The sequence below is a fragment of the Gopherus flavomarginatus genome, chromosome 8, assembly GCF_025201925.1.
Source record: "Gopherus flavomarginatus isolate rGopFla2 chromosome 8, rGopFla2.mat.asm, whole genome shotgun sequence".
NCBI classification, from domain to species: domain Eukaryota; kingdom Metazoa; phylum Chordata; order Testudines; family Testudinidae; genus Gopherus; species Gopherus flavomarginatus.
Window position 1 is genome coordinate 43174539 of NC_066624.1, and position 22614 is coordinate 43197152.

Here is a 22614-nt window from a genome sequence, read left to right on the forward strand (position 1 = left end):
TACATTTTTATACTGTCAAGTGTCTCAAACTGCTGCTGAAATGGCAGCTTGACACACAGGCCCCTGCACATCTTTTAGAACAGTGGTCTCCAAGGTGGGGCATTCAAGAGGATTCTTTGGGGTGTACAGCAGGAGAGCGCCGCCAGAGTAGCACCGCTTCTCTCTCACCCCCTCCCCCCTTTGGCAGTTCGGCTGGGAATCCGAACGGCTTTTTTTTCTTCCCCTCCCTCAGCAGTTCGGCTACATTTGGACGACATTTCTGCAGTGCTGACAACTTATTGCCACATTGTGCAGTATATTTAGATTCAAACCCCATAAAGGAAATACCTGAGAAAGGAACGCAGCTTCTAAGAATACAATTCTACTTGATAATACAAAATGATAAATTTCAGAAGTAAACTATTCTTCATAAATCTGTTCTGCTGTCCTTTTGTTAATGATATGGTTAAAACAAAAGCTTGTATGTCCTCATTATGACACCCTCACTCATGTTGCTTATCACCTTACTCTAAGAACAGTCCAATTGCAATCAGTGATGCTACAAAACATAAGAGCTGGGTAAGGGGATCAGTATCTAATCCTCAATAAACATCAGTATGATAGTTTTGTATTCAATTTTGATTAAAATTAATTAGATAAATTTAAGAAATTACAAAAAGCCACCATAAATTCTTAAGATTTTTATGGTTTCTTTAAACTAAACAAGAGGATCCTTCTGGGTGCACAACAGGAGGAGCACTGCCAGAGCAGTGCTGCTTCCCCTTCGGCAGTTCGGCTGGGAGTCCGAGCGGTGCTTTTTTTTTTTTTTTTGCTTCGACAGTTTGGCTGGGAGCAGGGGATGCTTGCTCAAATTTTTTACTGATGGAGTGCGCAGTAAAAAAAAAAGTTTGGAGACCACTGTTTTAGAGCGTCACTTCTCAAAACTGTGGTCTGTAGACTTTTTCTGAAATGAATGAAACCTCTTGAGAGCTGGCCAATGGAGGCTTTGGGTCCTGGTCAGTGAGGGGCAGGTTCGTGAGAGGTGCTCTCTTATGAAGCCAGTAGGAAGAAAAAGTTGGAGATTCACTGCTTTTTGAAGGATTTGTAGATTAAAGCCAGAAGATACCATTAGATCATCTAGTCTGACCTCCTCTGTATCACATAGGTCAGCAAATTTCACCAGTTACCCTGGTATTGAGACCAATAACTTGGACTACAGCAGATCTAAGCCAGAGCTGGGGTTGAGGGAGAGACCTCTCTAGGTGAAATGTTGGAACAGCAGTCTAATGACAGCAGCTGTTACTCACTAGAAGCTTTACCACCTTCACTGAGGGGAGCTTGCTGACCCTGAGGAATCCCGAGATTAACTGAATTGTGGCTTCCCAAGTGCGTTCTTGTTAGTTTGCATCTTGCTGAATTAAGTCTAGTATCTTCTCTTCCAGAAGTGGGTGCTGCCTCCCAGGCCTCAACAGGTGAGAAGGAATCCAGGAATCGCCCTGGTAACTCTGAACTCGGTTGTATTTCTGTGTGCAAGATAGTCATATGTTCCTTAAAACGGTTTGAAGGTGTGTAGGAGAAACATGTTCCTATGAGCTGGTCTCCATCTCAGTATATGAGTAAAAGAAAACATCCCCCAGGATTTTTTCCTGATGGTTTCAAGTATTCCATGCATTTGGATTACTTGCAAGCTGTGCACTAAATGGCAAGAGCGAAATTTTGATCCTGCCTGTAAGTGATTCTGCTTTTAAAATGTAAAGATTTCCTACATCAGAGATTTAAACAAAGCAGCCACTTGGAATTTGGCATTTTTCAAACATGTCTCTATGTTAAATGCTAGGATATTACCAGGATCAAGTGCTGCTCTAGTGGCCTTATCTCCCTTGTGTTTGAGCATTTTGCAGGCTGTGTGACTTACACACATGTTGCAGTACTTCACTTGCTCAGCACTAACCAGTTGTTTGATTCTGTGGGGTTCAAAGACATTGAATCTTTGATGCTTTGTCTGGAATAAACTACTATCCTGAGCTGTAAGGAGAATGTCTCAGTCTTACCTGAAGCTTTTAAAGTTGCATGTTGAGTGCCAACAATAAGCTTTGTGAGTCCTTGAATATGCTGCAGCCACTTCACCCAGCTATGTGAATTTAAGCAGAACATTTTTTTAGTGGAAGTGTTATAAATATAACAGGAGCCTTGATGGACGTTTGAATGGCAGCCTACAACTAAGTGCAGTAGCAATGCTCAAATGAGTAAGCAACTCCATTTGGTGCCTAGTAACAAGATGTCCCAATGGGGTTATAATTCAGCCTCATTATGCGGGTTCCTTTAACTAACTCTTTCTCTCTCTCTCTCTCTCTCTTGTTTTTTTATTTTTTTTATTATAAACAGCAGAGCAGGGGTTGACAACAGCTGAGCAGGGAGGTGAGTGAGCACAAGTCCAACAACAGAAGCTATCTTATTGGATTCTTCTGTTCTGTCCAGAATCCTCTGCTGTGCCTCTTAGATGTGTTGGTTCCCCAGGGTAACTGGGGTAAAAATTTGATTTAGTCACTAAACTTAGTAGGCCTGACTGGCAGCTGGGTATGCAGAGTTAAGAAGCATAATATCTCTTCTGGTGCTAACTACACATTGAGTCCTTCATTGTTTCAGGCTGTTCCTTGGGGAGGGTAGCATCTCCCAGAATGTCATGTGGGATTTGAGAAGCAGCCCTCTGGGTGAGGGGATTGGAAAGAGCAGTCTTCAGTGAATATCTAAGAGACAGCAACCCACCAAAGAGTTAATAGTATTTGAAATGCAAAGGGATGTCATGATTCTTTCAAGGGTGAATGTTATCCCTCTGCTGTTCAGGGGCAGGCAGTGTTCCTGGTGGAGCTGCTTTGCTGTATTCACAGCAGGCTGTCTGATCTGTTGCTTTGCAGCTCCAGAGACAGATCCGAGTGCTCGCCCTGAATGTCCATCCCATGCTCCTTTTCTGCTAATTGGTGGAGGCACTGCTGCTTTTGCTGCTGCTCGATCCATTCGGGCTCGTGATCCTGGGGCTAGGGTAAGGGATGCGCACAGCTCTGCTCTAGAATGGAGCATGTCTAAAGCCAAATGTCATGCTCCCTTTAGAGCTTGTACATTTCATTCTGCCATTCTCAACTTGTATACATAGTTGAGATTGTTAATGATTTCCCACGTTAAAGGTGCTGATTGTTTCTGAAGATCCTGACCTGCCATATATGCGTCCTCCTCTTTCCAAAGAACTGTGGTTTTCAGAGGATCCGAATGTCACGGAGACTCTGCGATTCAAACAGTGGAATGGCAAAGAGAGAAGGTATGTGCCATCTGCATGCAACAACTAATGGGAATTGAATTAATTGCTTAATGTCACTTTGAGTGACCAAACCATGCTCATCTGGGAGTCACTGGCAGCCTGCTTAGGTGCATGAAGACCACTAGGCTTAAAATTGAGCAGATTTCCATGCACTTATCTTCACTATGGATGGACAGCCTATTGAGAATACATATCCTGCCATGCATTGTGGCTAGATTGCTCAAGGAGCACTGTATGCTGGTACACGTAGTTTCCAAGAGCTGCATCTTCGTGCTGAAGATAACAGCTGCAAGCTGCACTGTTGAGCTGCTTAGTTCACTATGTACACTGGCTGCATTGAGTCCCTGGCTTTAAATGCTGAGATTGTGCACAGACTTGTCAGTCGGGAGCACCAAGCAACAAACTATAAACCTAGGATGTTGCAGTGCTGGAGATGATTATGGTGAAGTGACCTTGTAGAGCATGAGTGTCTCTCACTGTTGCCCTACAGCCTGTATCTTTCTCTGTCTTCAGGGAAGATACTGAACACTTTGGAGCTGGACTGTATAACCACCAAGAAATGAGCATAAAGAACTTGATGCAATTATGTGGTGCAAAGCTAACCTCTGTGCAATTTTGACTAGACCTGTATGGCTTCCTCCATTGCATAGCATTACTGTACTAGGGCTTGGTTTTTAACAGTATGGACATCCTAGTTTTATGAGACAAAATCCTTTCTGGAATTTCCAAGGGACGCATGTTAACATATCAGAGGTTGTTTTTTTTTTTTTCTTTGTAAACTCCTGTGTGTGTTTCGATATGTGAGTGCTCTTCCAGTCATTGAGTAGCTGCTAATGTAGGAAAACCAGCAATACTGTATACATTGGAGCACCTTTTCTCTACAGTATATTTTTCCAGCCGCCTTCTTTCTACGTACCTGCTCGTGATCTGCCTTATACAGAGAATGGTGGAGTGGCCGTCCTCAGTGGCAAGAAGGTTGGTACAGCATTAATCAGTGTTACAGCACCATACATGTACACAGTGCTTTACAAATAGCAGAGCTTAGAGCCTGAGAGTCTGTCTACACTGCATTTAAAAACCTGCAGCAGGAAGTGTGAGCCCAGGTTGACAGGTGCAGGCTCATGGTACGCACTAAAAACAGCTGTGCAGACATTTGGGCTGGAGCTCCATTTCTGAAGCATGGCAGTGGGGTGTTACTGAGGCTGCCAAGCACCACCTGACCCTGAGTTGGTGTGCGTAGTTAGCTTTAGGAGCCTCCTTACAAGTCTCGTGGTTGGAGTGAGTAGGGAGCCTGGCCTCTTCCTGTGAACCTGGCTGGCCATTCCCTCCCCTGTATACCAGGTAGCCAAGCCCAGACAGCCTTTGGTTTCAGTGAGCCTGTTTGTCCCATGGAATCATAGCAGGTGCCTGATCAGCATTCCCCTGAGAGTCAGCGTTCATGGAGAGGAACAAGCCTAGAGAAGGTTCAGTCTGAGCTTTGAGCTACGGCCAAGTTAAAACCTCTTATTCGTTCTGAAGCCATGCTCCCTCCCCGGCTCCTTTCTCCAGAAAAGGGAGATTCTACAGGGAAACCTTGTTCACGCTAAGGTATCTTCTGTGGCTGCTTCTCTGCCTGCCCACTGCTCAGAGTGCATACAGGACATGCAAACCTGAGCTGCTCTCTGCGTTATGCCTTGCAGGTGGTGCATATGGATGTTCGAGGCAATGTGGTGAAACTTGATGATGGAACCCAGATATCCTATGATAAATGTTTAATTGCCACAGGTAGGTTCCATGGAGTGTCATCTTTCCCTGACGTGTTAATTCTTGGGCTGCTGGTAATGTCACGCACCATGTTGGGGAGGTTCTTTGTTCTCTGGGACGGTAATACAGAACTCTTGAGCTGATGGGGACTGGAACCGCGCAGCCTTGTCTGGGACAGTTATACGGACAGGAATGTGCCTGATGGGAATCTGTGTCTGGTCCAGTGCAGTCCAGCTCATCCCCTAGAAACCATGGGATGTCTCCGTTCTCCGCTGACTGTGCACAGGACAGCAGGGGAGGCATGCTAAGCCATGCCCAGCAAGCTGAGAAGAGACTCCTGAGAAGATAATGGGAAGGAGGTTCTTGTTTCAAGTCTGACATAAGGCTCTGAGTGCCAAGCAAGGCTCAAGATCCCGCCTGTCTGAGGAGTGAGGGGGAGAATCTAGCTCCAATCCCCTCTGTAGTGGGGCATTGCTGCTATAGCCTATGATTCTTAGTCCAGGCTGCCAAACTCATCTGGTGGAGAGGGCTGGATTCTCTTTTTAATCATGGTCAGTGGGCCAGGGTGTGACGATAGGACACAGTTCATGGCAGATCACCTATGATTGTGCAACCACCCCACCTCTCATGGTAAGTGTAGAATACCAACCTTAAGGTGGTAACTAAACTGTTTGTTGTTACCTTACCTATTATTTGTTCAGTACCTTGCCACCTTTAGTGTTACTTAGTGGGAAAATCATCTGTTTACCCTGTGTTCTCTTCCTTCTCAATCCTCCTTCCTGGGTTCTCTACCTCTTTCTTGGTTTTCCTTCTTTTTTCTCCCCTTTCAATTTCCTCCCTTAAGCAGTTCCCACTCCCTTCTGCTGAAATGGTTAGCACTGAAATGCTAAACGTTGTCATTCAGGGTGCCATTGTAAGGGTTTAGAGTTAGATAGCTCCATCTACAGATGATGTATATTGGTTACTTAAGAATTCCCAGTTATCACTCTGAGGTTTGATAGGTTCTTGTCCCAAAATGAGCCCCAGTATTATCTAAATTACTGTTCAGGGGGAGCCCCAATGTGCACAGTTGCAACACTCACACTTTAGGAGCCCCTCTATATTACAGTAGTTTGTTAATACATTTAGCAAAGTCCCAAACTCTCTAACACATCTGAACATCCACAGACTCACATCTTCCCTTGCAGAACAACCTGAAATGTTAGCCATTATTTTCCTCCTCACCATCACCAGTGGCCATCATCCTGGCACCTCCCATCTTTCTCTCACCCCACACATAGGATGGGCTACAACTTGTATAATATGTTATGCTGATACCTCTCTGTGTAATGAATATTCAGTAGGGTTTCTCCCCTCTTCCTTGTTTGTATTTCCTCATCCTGCTAATGCTGGGATGCCCTTCTCCTATAGGTTAGAATATTAATGATCTTCTTATCATATATGTCAGTTCGTTGCTATGGCACTCTTGTGGTCAGACATCTGCAGATGTTCCCATCCTAAAATATCTAAAAACTGGTGTTAGCTCATGTTCCTGTGGTTGGTTGCTGTCATTATGGACAAACTTGCCCCTTACACACTCTGTTCCCAGTTCTCCAAAACTTAGGGGTGACCGTTAGGCCATTTACCTGTGCAAGACTTTGTAGGCCTCAATCTTTACGCTGACTGCTGAAGCCGATGTTTTACATGGGACAGGCCTGTAGGTTCCTTGTGTTACTGCTGAATAAAATAAATACCACAGCTAGCTCTATGGCAGAGGTCCCCAAACTTTTTACCTCACATCACCCCTTCCCTGTGTCCGCCCCCTGCTCCCATGGTGACGTGGCTCCAGGATGGGGGAACACATACTGGGGTAAGAGGGTTGAGGCTGGGGCTACAGCTGGGTGCAGGGACAGGGACAGGAATGGAGCCCTGGATGCGGGGCTAGGATCAGGAGCAGAGCTGGTGGGTGGCACTCCCTCCCCACCCCCCTGAACTTTACTCCATGCCCCTCCCAAATTCATGGTCCCCACAGTTTGGGGACCTCTGCTCTATGGGCTAAAGCTAACATCCCAATGAGATTAATAGAGGGCAAGAGAGTCCATCCCTCTGAATGCTTGTTTTAGGCTGTCTGCAGACTCAGGCAGACATCCCTGCATCGGTTACACTGAAGCACATTTAGAAAAGTTTCTTCACAAACAGAAGGGCTGGAAACTTATGATACCCCCCCTCTCCCCCCCTTACACCCCTGCAGATTTAGCATGTTCTGAATGTCCTGAAGGCTGTGTAAATATATCAGATGGGTTCTATTTGGCCATGTTTGACAATTACTGTGCTCTGTTTTTTGAGCTATTTATTGCTATTCATACCTGCTGATAAGCTTATCAGTTATCCGTGTCCCATTTGACAATACTGATTTCTTCTGAACCCTGTGTTTTGAACAGAGCTGAGATGTATATGAGTGTGTCTGGCTGGAGGGAAGAGCAGGGGTGGAGTAAGTTCTGCAGCAGTAGGAGCCCAAACCCAGATTCTGCAGCTTTGCCTGGAGGGCTAGTGCTCTCATCTGAGTGTTGTGTTGCTAGTTGTGTCTTTTCCTGTTATCAGGTGGTTCCCCAAGGAATCTTCCTGCAATCGAGAGAGCAGGGAAAGATGTGCAACAGAGGCTGACGCTGTTCCGCAAGGTAATCCCAAGGGGGCTTTTTTCCTTGTGTGCTCTCCAAAGCCTGTCATGGTGGAGTCTGTTACCCTCAGTCTGTGCTAACTCGGATTCTTAACAGATTTTGCCCGACAGGGACTGGCCTTAGTCAGTAACTAGAAGGTCCCTCATACGGCTTTGCTGCCCACAAGCGAGCTGACAGGGTAGCTGTGTTAGCATCCCAGCACCTTGTCCCCAGGAAATAAGAGCCCTCGCTTCAGGATTGTAGAGATAAATTAGGGTTGCAGTAGCAAGTAATTGTACACTTCCTTTGCATAGGACTTTCTCGTATCTCCCAGGCATTTCACGAGCAATAACGAATTGAGCATCCTCCAGTCCCCAGGAGGGGAAGGGTGGGGTTATCCTTAGATTAGATTGGAACTACAAATTAGGCACAACAAGGGTAAATTATTTTTCCAAAGCTATATTGGTTGAGTCAAGATATCCTGATTCCCGGTCCAGTGCAATAAGCACAAAAGCATTCTGCCCCTGTCTTCTCTGGCCCAGATGGATTAGAGCAGAGGATTTAAAAGTCTAGGAAGATTCCACTAACCACGTGACCAGCTAGCTTTGGTAGATAGTCGCAAGTGCACAGAAATTTCAGTTTCAGTAGTGACTAAATGTGGTTGGGGGGTGGAAAGTTACTTCCTTGGCTCTTGCTTCCCTCTCCTTATTCCCAGTATGGTGCATGTCTCCTGAGTAGTATCCCATCCCTGCTTGCAGAGGCCTTTCCTATATATAGTTCTGTTCTTCCTTGATTAAGGGCAGCATGCTTTATAAGTAGGGCCCTACCAAATTCACAGTCATGAAAAACATGTCACAGACCAGCTGATCTCGCTGGTTTAGGTGCATTGTGTCTGCAGTGTTGGTGTTGTTTTGAAATATAAATGGGAGGAAGTTGGGGCTCTGTTCTAGTTCAGTCACTGAACCAGTAATAAGGCGCCGTGCTGTGTGCTACCGATCGGCAGACCAGCTTTTAGTCCTGAACTGCTGAGCGCCTGGTGGGGATGGCATGCTCAGCTGGGGAAGGAGGAAGGTGGGAAGCATGGTTCTTGGTTGCTTTAGGGTGATATATGGAGGCCCATTTGGAGCCCCGTTAATTGGGATTAGGCATCTTGGCTGGAGGGAAATTGTTATGAGGGGATGGTTCACCCCGGGAATGGGAAAGATCTCTTTGTGCTCTGGATCTCTGCAGGTGGGTCAAATCAGACCACAGTGGAAATCAGGGGTGGCTCTAGGCATTTTGCCGCCCCAAGCATGGCGGCATGCCACGGGGGGCGCTCTGCCGGTCGCCAGTCCTGTGGCTCCGGTGTACCTCCCGCAGGCGTGCCTGCGGAGGGTCCGCTGGTCCCGCAGCTTCGGTGGAGCCGCGGGACCAGCAGACCCTCCGCAGGCACGCCTGCGGGAGGTCCACCAGAGCCGCGGGACCAGCGGATCCTCTGCAGACATGCCGCAGAAGGCTACCTGCCTGCCGCCTCCCCACGGCATGCCACCCCAAGCACACGCTTGGCATGCTGGGGCCTGGAGCCGCCCCTGGTGGAAATCCAAGAGTTACTGCTGAACGTACAAAAGGGAAAATATGTACAGCTGACTCTTAGCCCAGAGAGTGTTTCCTGTAATTAGAGTGTGAAACCGATTTCTCCATGTTCACAAATCATTTGGAGGGAGGGCCTAGAGCAAAATGCTATCTGCTGTTGTCACTGACTGGGGCATCTGAAATGGAAATAAATCTTCTTACAGATTGAGGACTTCAAAGCTCTAGAAAAAATTTCAAGAGAAGTCAAGTCCATCACCATTATTGGCGGCGGCTTCTTGGGTAGTGAGCTGGCCTGTGCTCTGGGAAGAAAGGGTGAGTGGATTGCACCAGGCCACTTGCTTCAGTCTCTTGCATGAGGCAACACATGTGAGACTGACACATGAGACTGGCACGTGTTAAGAAACCCCAGAGCCAGAAAAATCCGAGGGCTTGTCTAGTCGAATGCTTAGTTTGCAGCAAGCTAGGGTGTGAGTCTACCCCTTGCTAGCCTGCCTGTCTGTGTGGACCCTGCTGCTGCGAATTAACACTTCCTTAGTGCACTTTGATCTACTCGTGTTTCAAAGTAAGGTAGGTGAAAGTGCACTAGGGAACTTTTAGTGCATGGCAGCAGGATCCACGTAGACCAGGGGTGGCCAGCCTGAGCCTGAGAAGGAGCCAGAATTTACCAATGTACATTGCCAAAGAGCCACAGTAATATGTCAGCAGCTCTCATCAGTCCCCCCCACCACCAACCCCAGCACTTCCTGCCCACCGGCAGCCCTGCCGATCAGCACCTCTCCCTTCCTCCCCATCTCTCCTGCCTGCCACGATCAGCTGTTTTGCAGTGTACAGGAGGCTCTGGGATGGAGGGGAGAGGAGCAAGGATGCAGCAGGCTCAGGGGAGAGAGTGGGAAGGGCTGGGGTAAGGAGTGGAGTGGGGCGTGGCTTGGGGTTGAGCAATGGAAAGTTGGTGCCTGTAGCCTCAACCCCGGAGTCAGCACCTATGCAAGGAGCCGCATACTAACTTCTTAAGAGTCACATGCAGCTCCGGAGCCACAGGTTGGTCACCCCTGACATAGCCTGCTGCACAATGAGAGTCTAGTGTGGGGTAGACTTACACCCCAGCTTGCTGCGAACTACGTATTTGTCTGAACAGGCCCTCAGATTATATCCTTCCCTCTTCTCCCCCCCAACCTCTGGTCTTATTTTGGGAAGGGAAGGTGGGGGCTTGGGTTCCCTGCCAGTCAAGGCAGTTGGCCAGTGGAACAGATGTCTGTCTGCCTGCCTGTAGTGGTCTGGTGCGTTATCACATGAACTCTTGGCTGGCTGTGTGGATTTGTCAGGCTCTCCATTGCCCCGCATACATCTCCTTAGCTAATGGGGCCCTGGACTACTGGACCAGAGTATTTTGAAGTGCTTCCCAATTCTTTGAGCCTGGCTCTTGTGGGCTTGCTGTCTGGAATAGCAGGTGGGTTCGAGTACTTTTGGAGATCAGTGCTCCTTGTAGAAAGGTCAAGTTTGCCTTGTAAATGAAGCCCCACTCCAGCAATTCTCCCAAAGGCCTGTGAGCACAAGCCCAACACTGCTGGGTTGGGTTTTCACTAGCAAGTGTGCATGCATTCTTGAATATCTTCCTCACTTAACTTCTGCAGGTCTCGTAAAGAATAGGCCTCTCTGCGTGGAGGTAATCCGCCCTCGGGGCAGTTAAATGCCTGCTAAACCCAGGATCTCTTGAAGGTCCCTTCCAACCCTAATAATCTATGATTCTATGAAATGGACACCGCTAAGACTGTTTTAGGCAAACACAATCTTGTCTCTGTGTGTAAATCCAGTGTCTGATCCCCCAGAGTGCGCTGGTGCCAGTCAGGGATCCAGAGAGTGTCTGACCCCAAAGGCCTGAAACAGTCCCTTCTGTTACTCACCTGTGAAGTGAACTCTGGAAGCCAGACTCAGGGCTAGAGTGATTTGTGTCTAGGAAATTACAGTAAGAAAGGACTTGAACTCCTTTTGTCTAAGCAGGGTAAACTATCATAAAACAAGCATAGAAACAGTTTTGCCCAGCTCCATGTGGTATAAGAGGCTGCTCTCTGGGTCTCTTCACAGTACAAGCCACAGGGCTGGAGGTGATTCAGATGTTCCCAGAGAACGGCAACATGGGCAAGGTCCTGCCTGAGTATCTGAGCAACTGGACAACAGACAAAGTCAAAAGAGGTAAAGCTTTTCTTTAACTCCTTCCTTTCCTAAGAGCTCCTTCTCCTACAGGGTAGCCTGTGGGAGCAGTAGAGTAGATCCATCCTCACCAGTATTACTTTTGTAAAGTATATGAGAGCAGCCCTCATGGTGGTAGAGCACTGCCTCATAGGTTGGCCCCAGCGAAGAGCCTCTGCCTTTTTGTCCAGGAGCTCTTAGCCAGACATCTCCTTCCATGAAAATTAGTGTCCTCACTGACACCTTTGGAGTTGTCACTGATTCCATCTTTCATGCGTCTGCTGTAGAATCTCTAATCTGCTTAGGTTTTAGGTTTAGCTTGTTCTTCTCACTTGGACCTGATCATATGCTCCTTAGGCATAGCTCCAGAGCTGCATGCAGGAGTTTTAACCTTCCCTGCGTCACCTCTAAGGAATGTCCCTTCACTCCAGAGGAGGGGGTCCTGCATGAGCATTTCCCCAATGCTGAGAGGGGATTTCTGGTGCAGAAGAAGCACAATTCACTGACAGGCAACCCATGAGCAGAACAGGACATGTTTTAGATAGAACAACTTGTCTGTTTAGGTGGTACAAAACAGTCCTAAAGCTGGCTTACCTGGCTGCTTGAGGATTCCTTGGGTAGCACAGAGCCGGCATGGTGGGTCCTGTGGCACCCGTCCTCCCAATCATTTGTGCAGGGGGCATGGGCAGGGGTACCCTGTCCATGGCTATCTCTGTAATGGCCCTGAGGCTGTTCTGATTTGTGACGGGAACAATACCAGCAGCCAGGTGGCCCCAGCATTCTGGAAGCAGAGTGTGGCTTCAAGACTTGATATCCTACCTTCTCCTGAGCTGCCTCGAACATAATGGCCAGAACCTGGGATTCTGCCTCTGGTTTTTTGCCTCAGCCATCTAGCCTGGAGCAAAACTTGTGGAAGAGGGAACACATCTTGCATAGCCTCCCATCTTGGGCAAGCAAGGCCCTGTTTGTCCCTACCTGACGGGATTAGCTGGCCAACCTGATCTGGTCTGAAGTACCTTTTTCTTCTTTGGCATTTTCCTTTTAGAATAATTTCTTGTTCTATTGAGGATTGGGATGGAGGAAGGAAGAGGACTGATCACCCAACCCACTATGGAGGCAGAATAGAGCTAATGGGCTTTTGAGCGTGGGGCTTAGCTGCAGGGCATAGTGACTGACGGGGCTGGTCTGCTTCTCTTCCACTGGTCCCAGAAGATCCCTTATATGGTCTGTGTACCCGGCTGGAATGGAGCAATATCTAACCTATGTATCCATTATAGTGCCTGAGGACTGGAAAACAAAGGTCCCAATCCTTGCATGTTTCTGTGCACGTAACTTGCATCTCCTTACAGACAATCACTTGTTGCTGTAGTTCCTGTGTTTCTAAACAATCCTCTTAAGACTCGTTATAGTGGAACCTCAGTATTACAAACACCTCGGGAATGGAGGTGGTTTGTAATGCTTAACAAATCGCTATGGTGGTTTTTTCAGAAGTTTACAACTGAACATTGACTTAATACAGCTTTGAAACTTTACTATGCGGAAGAAAAATGCTGCTATTGACCATCTTAATTTAAATGAAACAAGCACAGAAACATTTTTATTACCTTGCCAAATGTTTTTTAACTTTCCCTTTATTTTTTTAGTAGTGTACGTTTAACACTGTACTGTATTTGCCTTTTTTTTGGTCTCTGCTGCTACGTGATTGTGTCATTCCAGTTCCAAATGAGGTGTGTGGTTGACCAGTAAGTTCGTAACTCTGAGGCTCTACTGTAGTTGGTTTCCTTTCTGTTCACATTTTTACTCTAGACTATGTGGATCCTGTGTACAACAAAGAGAAGCCAGTGTCCCTTAGCGGCTGAGCCATTCACAATTCTGCCTGGTACAATCAAGAAGTGGTACATTGCTTGCGTGTCTGCACCACACAGTTTGGCTTCCACTGAAATTTCTGCTCTTCTCCCCTGGCCTCCAGTTGAGTGTTCTATGTTTTGTTTCCAGAGGGTGTTAATGTCATGCCCAATGCTGTGGTGAAGTCCGTCTGTGTCTGTGGGAACCGGCTGGTAATTAAACTGAAGGATGGAAGAAAGGTAAATGCCAGAAGCATATAGCGAGCCAGACACTTGGCAATGTGGAGAAGGAACCAGTAATATAACCGGTCTGAATTTCTCTCTCCATCAGGTGGAGACTGATCACATAGTGGCAGCAGTGGGCCTGGAGCCCAATGTGGAGTTAGCAAAGTCTGCTGGCCTGGAGGTAGACGCTGATTTTGGAGGGTTCAGGGTGAATGCAGAGCTGCAGGCGCGCTCCAACATCTGGGTGGTACGTGTGTGCAGGTGGAAGATTCTTCTTTATCTGCTGTTTATGTTGCAGTGAATAAGCATGTACATAGAACTGTGATTACAAATCCAGTTTAGGTGAATGGGTGGATTGTGGGCTGACAATACAAGTAAGATGTAGAGAGCAGCAGCATCTCAGCTATGACACTGTCTGGGGCCTTCCTGGCAATCTTAGGTAGCTCATTAATGCACAGTTGCTGGCACACCTTGTTCCGGTAGTCAGAACTGTGTGCAAACTTCTACTTGACAAGTATGAGCACTGTGTGTATGAGAAGTTGGCATATCCCAGTAACCCCCTTACCTCTTTGCCGAATGCCAGAGGAGTCCTGTGTTGACACACAAAGGTTCTTTGGCAGGGAATCCAAACCTTGAAGTGTGATCAGTATGACCACAAAACTAACTTAGTTTTCCTGGTTCTGGCAGAAGTGCTGAAGCCATGGAGACCTGCTAAATTGGAGGCTGTCCTGCAACCCTTTGTTTTCTTTACCTTTATGGTTGGGCAACATTTCCCATCATTCTTTTTCTCTTTAACTTGCTTTTTCTCTTGTCCATTTTGCATTGTGTGCATCTCTCTTTTAGGCAGGAGATGCCGCCTGCTTCTACGATATCAAGCTAGGTAGAAGACGGGTGGAGCATCATGATCATGCTGTTGTGAGTGGAAGATTAGCTGGAGAAAACATGACAGGAGCTGCTAAGCCTTATTGGCATCAGTCAATGTTCTGGTAGTTTTCTCCCTCTTTCTATATGCCTTTTGTCTCACTGTCCAGAGTGGCTTACAAGTATGAGTGTCAGCCTCAGGGCTGACTGTCACGGAGCAGGGCACGAGTCCCAAATTGGTTGTATGTTCTTTAATTAGATTTCTGGTAACAAGTGTGAACTACCTACATACTAGTCGTACCATGGAGTCTCAGACAGTCCCCTTGGGCATGCCAGTCTAAAGCTTGCCTTTGTGATAGATAGTCCCTTACAGCAAAAATCCCAATAACATTCAGTTTACTCCCAGTCCCAAAAGACTTACCCAGGTCAGTTGCTCCCAGATCTCTCACCAAAGACCACCCTTGTAGCTGATACTGTAATGAACTAACTAAAGATTTATTAACTAGAGAAAATAAATGAGTTATTTACAAGGTTAAAGCAGGTAGTGTACACACACACACACAAGTTAGTCTTCCATTCCAAATAATAATAGAAACTTCTGTAATTTAAAAAAAACTTGAGATGTCCTTTAGGGCTCACCCAAGCTCAGCTGTTGGGGACTCCTTGCCTAGGCTAAGAAACTCGCCTCTCAAGAGTTCAAGCAACAAAGGAATAATCACTTCTCCTTAACAAGCCTTTTTATTCCCTTCCCCCAGTGTTCAAGCTGCCATAGGATGGGGGCTTGGGTATGTCCCCTCCTCAGAGCTGTGGGGGAAGCAATCAACGAAGTCCTTATTCCACAATGACACATTTGGACACAGTAGTCCTTCCTGATGGGCAGGGGATAACGCCTCTTGTGGTGAATGAGAAATTCACACTGGGCAATGCTTCTCCTCTGCCTGGGGAGATTTACAGTCTGAGCAAATGCTTAGACATTAACTTGTATCATGGGAGCAGCTGTTCTAAGTAGGATTAATACATGCAGCATCCTACAAGCATTCTGTGTTAACTGTACTAACCACGGGCGAGCCAGACTGGGTCTCACTCGGCATTTGTCAGTGTGCGGTGGCTAAAAGTTACTCTTCAATCCCTTGCTGTGTTGCCAGACCAGATACCATGGCATAGCACTCGTTGTGTAGATCCTGTGTATTTGGCCACCCAGAAGCACATTTGATTGCTGAGCAGCTCCGTGGGGGATGGTGCATTGCAATATTTCACTGTGAAGTAACTGGCAAGTTTGCTAGGCCATCTCCCCCTCCCCTGTTCAGTTAGATCTACACTTGTCCATCAAATGCCTGCACTGAGAGCTGTGCAGCCAAAGCACCCTGCAGGTGCTGGCTGGCACCTCTAGTATTCTGTCCACCAGATAATCCATCTGGGCACAAAGCTGTTCTGGAGAAATTGGGTGTTCTGTGGCCTCATGGTTCTTTTAAATCTATCAGATTGTTAAATGGCTAGTTAATGTTTCAAACTGGGACACTGCGATGGTCTGTTTCTGTTTATTGCTAGGAGTGACCTGGGCCCTGACGTCGGATATGAAGCCATTGGCCTTGTAGACAGTAGCTTGCCCACTGTAGGAGTTTTTGCTAAAGCAACTGCAAAAGACACACCGAAGTCAGCAACGGAGCAGTCAGGTAGGGGAGCGGCATTGCTGGAGGCTGTACAGCTGCCTGTAGAGTGATAATATGTGGAAGATTGTCATGTATTGAAGGCAGTCACTCCACTCGCCTGCAGCAGGGGTTTCAGAACTGTGCAGGGTGCTGAGCATCAGGAGACACCTGCCCTTTGAACTTGGCTCACCTCCAGCCCAGGCTGCATAGAGTGCTTCTGGCCACACCACTCTGGAGAGGGGAGCAGCACCCTTGTGAATGAGTTCTAGGCAATGTCGGCGCTCCTCTGGTCAGGTTCAGTGATCTGTGCATCTGGAGACGGCATTATCAGTCTAAACAAAGAATAGAGCGCTTCAGCTTGAATCTCCTCTGCCTCGCACAGGAAGCAGTGTCCAACCTTCTTCCACCAGAAGGCAGGTTGTTTTGCTGCAGGGGGGTGAGCTCCAACCAAAGGTTTTGGGGCGTGGAGGGGAGATGTAGGAACACAGTTTAGTGGCTCACCTTGGTATAAAAATTGTTGGCTAGCAATACAGGGGATGCTGCTGTGATGGCTCTCGGGGTTCCCAGGACTGAGAACCACCTTGTTACCCCTGCACCAATGTCAAGGAGCCTTGCTTGTGCTTGGCTGAGTGTCAGCTCCCTTACACCAGCCTGCTAGCCATCCAAGCATTTTCCTCTGGGCTCTGCCAGCCCGTTAGCTTGCAGGGTAACAATAGGTGCATCTGAGTCCCTTTGAAGCGTTCCCCTGTGATAGCCAACCCCTGACTCTGGCCACTCACAGAATTACCAGGTCTGCTGTTCCTAAAGGAACACAGTACACCCCAGTGTGCATGATTCCACTCAGGATCAACCTGTTGCTTAACATCACAGCACTTTGAAAACAAGAATAAGTTTATCACTAAAGACTAAAAATTCCGGAGATAGTGAGTAAAGGTCTTGGAAACAAATGGTTACATATCAAACAAAATCATAAGGCATTTTCTAGAGACTGCACTTAACGAACAAGTGACTCTTGTGTAAAGAAACTTATTTCACCCAGGACACGTCTCCTCTTCACAGTGGTGCGTTGTATTTTGCAACATTGCAGCTATTGGCATGGTCTGGATAGGCAATTCAGAGCTCTTACAACGGGCTTTGCCTTGCAGACTAAAAGCTGCACTCTTGCATGACATTTCCAATGTGTGACTCTCCCATGTTTTGTTTTGTTTTGTTTTTTTGCTGTAGGGACTGGCATCCGCTCAGAAAGTGAAACGGAAGCAGAAGCCTCTGAGATTACAATCTCTGCCAGCTCTCCTTCAACACCTCAGGTTCCAAAGCAAGGAGAAGACTATGGCAAAGGGGTCATCTTCTACATCAGGGATAAAGTGGTGGTGGGAATTGTCTTATGGAACATCTTCAACAGGATGCCAATTGCCCGAAAGGTCAGATGTTTCCTCTGTATTGATGAGTGGTTGACGCACTTGAGTTCATCAAGTGTCATGTATGCAGCATGTGTCAGCAGCAACCATGCATATCAGAGCAGCAGAATACATTTTCATAGTAGGAAATTGTGACTAAGTACTAGAATCTCATGTACCTTCACCAGCGATTTCTTGTCCTGTCTTTAAAGCCAGCTGGGAAATAGGTAGACAGGCTGTTTTTGTAGGGAGAGTAACCCTATCTTTATCCTTTGCCAGACACTCTTACTTGCCAGGGGAGTGTCTTTTTTAATAGATCATAGGAATTGCCACAGCAGACCAGACCATTGGTCCATCTAACCTAGTTATAGTGTTTCCAGTAGTGGCCAGTAATAGGTGGTTCAGATGAAGTGTAGGAAACCCCCTATTGGCAGCTAGAAATGTGGACTCCACATACATAGCATGTGCAGCCCTCAACGCCCTCTTCTGTCTCCTCAGATCATTAAAGATGGAGAGGAGCATGCTGACCTCAATGAAGTAGCGAAGCTCTTCAACATCCATGAAGATTGAGCCCCTTTTCCAAGACCTGTCTGGCTGGGGTGCATCGGTGTAAGTGGGGACACACATGCTGCAGGCTGAGAGCTCTCCCTGCCTCGGAGCGCTGACTCTGTGTTCTGAGTATTTTGTGAATATTTCCAGTAATCTAGAACTCTAATGTTTGCACCAGTAAATAAAACCAGATTCTTCTAAATTCAAGGCCTTTTTCCTAAAGATGTGAGGAGTTGTGGAAAAATTAGTCACTTGTTTGCTCCACTAGGGTGAAGGCAGTGTTGTTGTCTGCTCCCCTAAAGTTCACATTCTAGCAGCCTGCAGAGGTCCCACCTGGGACTGAGTGCACACGTTCACACAGTATTATCCTGGGTGCTTGGCATTTCCATCCTTCGCTTGCTTTAGGAGGGCAGTTCTTCAATTCTTGTGTTTCTGGAACTCCAGGCTACCATCCTGAAGTGCTGGCTAAACTACTGCAAATTCAGATGGAGGAATTTATGCAGCAAGAGAGGGGGAGAAGAATCTCAAATGTGTACTTAAAAATCACAACATATAGTTCTGATCATGTAACTGCACCCGTTATCAAATAGATGCTCCCCAGGCAAGTACTTACAGGCTGGGAACAAGTCATCCTTTAATCTCTTTTAAACTAAATAGATTGAGCTCGTCACATCTTTCACACTAATGCATATTTTCTATTAATCATTCTCATGGATCTTCTCTGAACCCTCTCCAGTTTATCAACATCCTCTTTGAATTGTGGACACCAGAACTGGACATAGTATTCCTGCAGCAGTCACACCCGTGCCAAATTCAGAGTAAAATAACCTCTCTACTACTTGCTATTTCGCTGTTTATGCATCCAAGAACCACATTAGCCCTTTTGGATTGCACTGGTAGCTCATGTTCAGCTGATTTGGGCCATGATGGATAATCTTTTTTGGAGTCACTGCTTCCCAGGATAGAGCCCCCCATCCTGTAAGTATGGCCAACATTCTTCTTGGAGTAATTGCACATGTCCATTCCACCGTAGGTATGTACGCCCCTCATGCACAGTTATTGGAGAACTTTTTCCCTCAGTGGTACTTGTTGGGGCAGCTCAAGTGCCCTCTGCCATTCTGCACCACTGGATGCAGGTATAAGAGGACAGAGCCACCCCTTCCTCTCCTTCAGTTCCTTCTGACAACCAGTGATGGTTGCTGGAGCACTTCTGGTCTTGCTATTGCGAGTTTTTCCCTCACCCTTTGTATATTGTGTTTGTTCTCTTAGTAGTTAGCTAGGTAAAGAGCACAGTTAGTGCTAGTGATAGGTTTTAATTTTATGTCTATTTTGGACCAAATTAGAATCTTGGTACCAGGATCAGTACTGGAGCCATGCTTCACTTTATGGGGGGTTTTAACTCTGCTAGTTTTGTGCCAAGGCAGTGCTGTTAAATAGTGTAGGACCAAGACCTGACCCCTGTAAGACTGCACTAGAAACTTGCCCACTCAGTGATGATTCTCCATTCACAGTTACATTGAGTTAGTTGGCTTTTAATCATTTAATATGTGCCTTGTTAACTTTGTATTCTATTTTTTAATCAAAATGTTGTACCCAGTCAACAGAAGTCCAAGTAAATCACATAAACCCTATTACCTTTATCAACCAAATTTGTAATCTCATTAAAAAAAAAATCAAGTTAGTTTGACAGGATCTATTTTCAATAAACCCATGATGATTGGCAGTAAGAGAAGTGAGGTTTTTTACCCACGAAAGCTTATGCCCAAATAAATCTGTTAGTCTTTAAGGTGCCACCGGACTCCTTGTTTGTTTTACCCTCAAATTCTTAATTAATCAAGCCCTGTATCAGCCATGTCATTATCTTGTCAGCTATTGATGTCAGACAGACAAGACTATAATTACCCAGGTCATCCTGTTTACCCTTTTACCCAGTTGCTCCATTAGCTCAGTGGCTCTCAACCTTTCCACACTATTGTACCCCTTTCGGGAGTCTGATTTGTCTCGCGTACCCCCAAGTTTCACCTCACTTAAAACTATGTGCTTACAAAATCAGACATAAAAAGACTAAAGTGTCACGGCACGGTGCTACTGAAAAATTGCTGACTTTCTCATTACCACCATATAATTATAAACTAAATCAATTGGAATATAAATCTTGTACTTACATTTTGGTGTATAATATATAGAGCAGTATAAACAAGTCATTGTATGAAATTTTAGTTTGCACTGACTTCACTAGTGCTCTTTCTATAGCCTGTTGTAAAACTAGGCAAATATCTAGATGAGTTGACTTACCCTGTAGCAGACCTGTGCCTCCCCCTGCCACCCGCCCCCCCGGGGTTACGCGTACCACTGCTGAGAACCACTGCTTTAGCTCACGTGTCAATGTGATGGATCTAAAGGTTCCAACCCTGCTGAGGGAATTTATTTTTTCAGTTTGCTTTTTAAAAACCTAGGAATTTCCCCACACAAGCCAAAGAAAAGCTCTACATTAAAAAAAACATTCAGGTTGCAAAGTCAAGCACCTGCAAGGTAGGAAATGCTGGAATTAAGGCTGCCTGTTTAACCTTCATTTGCCCCCTTTTGAATGTCTGTGTTGCTATACAGGAGCTTGAGCTGGACTCCTTTTGCCCTGCTGGCAGGGCCCTTGCTACCAGGGACCCTCAATTTACCAGTTCACTTTCCTGCCTGGTCTGCAAACCCAAAGTCTCAGCCTGATCTCGCTGTACCCAGTTTCTGGGGGAGGCTGGGGTGTAATTAGGGCTAAGGAACTGTAGCTTCAGTTTAATCTCCTCTCTGGTCGGTGATTTTTCTGGTTTTAGAGTGAAGGGAACCTGCAGATTTTGTCACTGTCATTGTCGTTAATGACCCAGGACAGCTGAGCTATTGAACTCTACAGTATACTCTTCCACAGCAAGCTGGACAAGCAACATAACCAGCTTGGTAAGGAAGGGAGATGCTACGTTAGTGAGAGAGAGCAGGTACTGGGTACCTGGGAAGGAGAAATGTCAGACAGGAGCGTGTCCATCTGAACATCCAGACTCTCACCTTCCCTTGCAGAACAACCTGAAATATTAGCCATTATCTTCCTTCTCACCATCACCAGTGGCCATCATCCTGGCACCTCCTATCTCTCTCTCTCTCTCTCTCTCTCTCTCTCTCTCTGCACATAGGATGAGCTACAACTTGTATAATATGTTATGCTGATGCCACTCTGTGTAATGCATATTCAGTAGGGTTTCTCCCCTCTTCCTTGTTTGTATTTCCTCACCCTACTAATGCTGGGATGCCCTTCTTCTATGGGTTAGTATATTAATGATCTCATTATATATGTCAGTTCGTTGCCATGGCACTCTTGTGGTCAGACATCTGCAGATGTTCCCACCGCTGCCACCATGTCATAACATTTTTCCCTTCGTAGTAGACACCTTCAGGCCACTCAGCATCATCTCCCTGGACTATAAACTGACAAACCTGTAAGTCTCTGGAATAGAAAGGCTTGAGAGAATTAACATGGTACACTCTGGGCTTTAGTGAGGAATTAGGAAATGCTATGAGGTAGTTCACAGTTCCCAGGCGCTCTTGGACTGTGAACGGTCTTTCCCATGATGCTTCCATCTTATGGGCCTGTTGCGCCTTCAAGACCATAACCTGGTCTCCTACCTTGAAGGAACGCTCTCTGGTATGTTTGTCATACCAGGCCTTTTGCTCTTCCTGAGCATCCTTTAGGTTTTCTTTAGCAAGGGCTAAAGAGTGTCGGAGGGTGCTTTGTAGGTTGCTTACAAAGTCCAGAATGTTAGTTCCTGGAGAAGGCGTAAACCCCTCCCATTGCTGCTTCACCAACTGTAATGGCCCCTTAACCTCGTGACCATACACAAGTTCAAACGGTGAAAACCCTAAACTGGGATGTGGTACAGCCCTGTAGGCAAACAGCAACTGCTGCAACACTAGGTCCCAGTTATTGGAGTGTTCACTGATGAATTTATGTATCATGGCCCCCAAAGTTCCATTAAACCTTTCCACCAGGCCATTGGTTTGATGGTGGTACGGGGTGGCAACCAAGTGGTTCACCCCATGAGTTTCCCACAGTTCTTTCATGGTCCCTGCCAGGAAATTAGATCCTGAATCTGTAAGGATGTCGGAGGGCCAACCTACCCTGGCAAAAATGTCTGTTAGGGCCAGGCACACAGTGTTAGCCCTGGTGTTGCCTAGAGCTACTGCTTCCGGCCATCGGGTAGCAAAGTCCACGAAAGTCAGTACGTACTGCTTTCCTCTGGGCGTCTTTTTTGGGAAAGGACCCATAATATCTACAGCTACTCGCTGAAATGGGATCTCAATTATGGGGAGTGGCTGGAGAGGGGCCTTGACCTGGTCTTGGGGTTTTCCCACTCTTTGGCATACCTCACAAGACCGGACATACTTGGCAACATCCTTGCCCATCCCCTCCCAGTGGAAAGACTTCCCCAGTCTGTCTTTGGTTCTGTTCACCCCATTATGGCCACTGGGATGATCATGGGCTAAGCTTAAGAGCTTCCCCCGGTACTTAGTTGGAACCACCAACTGTTTTTGCGGCTGCCATTCTTCCCGGTGTCCACCAGAAAGCATTTCCTTGTATAAAAGTCCTTGGTCTATAACAAACTGGGATCGATTAGAAGAGCT

General features: G+C 46.6%; 1 protein-coding gene across 6 annotated transcripts in view; it reads left to right on the forward strand.

The window, feature by feature from the left end:
• The window catches only part of AIFM1 (apoptosis inducing factor mitochondria associated 1), a 64993-nt gene extending 46836 nt beyond the window's left edge, over positions 1-18157 (forward strand). For all 6 annotated transcript variants that reach the window (XM_050964203.1, XM_050964205.1, XM_050964207.1 and 3 more), the window contains 15 exons: positions 1422-1478; positions 2365-2397; positions 2895-3019; positions 3162-3292; positions 4177-4267; positions 4972-5056; positions 7616-7692; positions 9447-9555; positions 11326-11433; positions 13426-13514; positions 13606-13746; positions 14343-14485; positions 15909-16033; positions 17234-17430; positions 17905-18157. In XM_050964203.1, the coding sequence (XP_050820160.1) occupies positions 1422-1478; positions 2365-2397; positions 2895-3019; positions 3162-3292; positions 4177-4267; positions 4972-5056; positions 7616-7692; positions 9447-9555; positions 11326-11433; positions 13426-13514; positions 13606-13746; positions 14343-14485; positions 15909-16033; positions 17234-17430; positions 17905-17976 (1583 nt within the window). In that variant the 3' untranslated portion in view covers positions 17977-18157. The remainder of the gene's footprint in view (positions 1-1421; positions 1479-2364; positions 2398-2894; positions 3020-3161; positions 3293-4176; positions 4268-4971; positions 5057-7615; positions 7693-9446; positions 9556-11325; positions 11434-13425; positions 13515-13605; positions 13747-14342; positions 14486-15908; positions 16034-17233; positions 17431-17904) is intronic.
• Positions 18158-22614: the final 4457 nt, after the last annotated feature.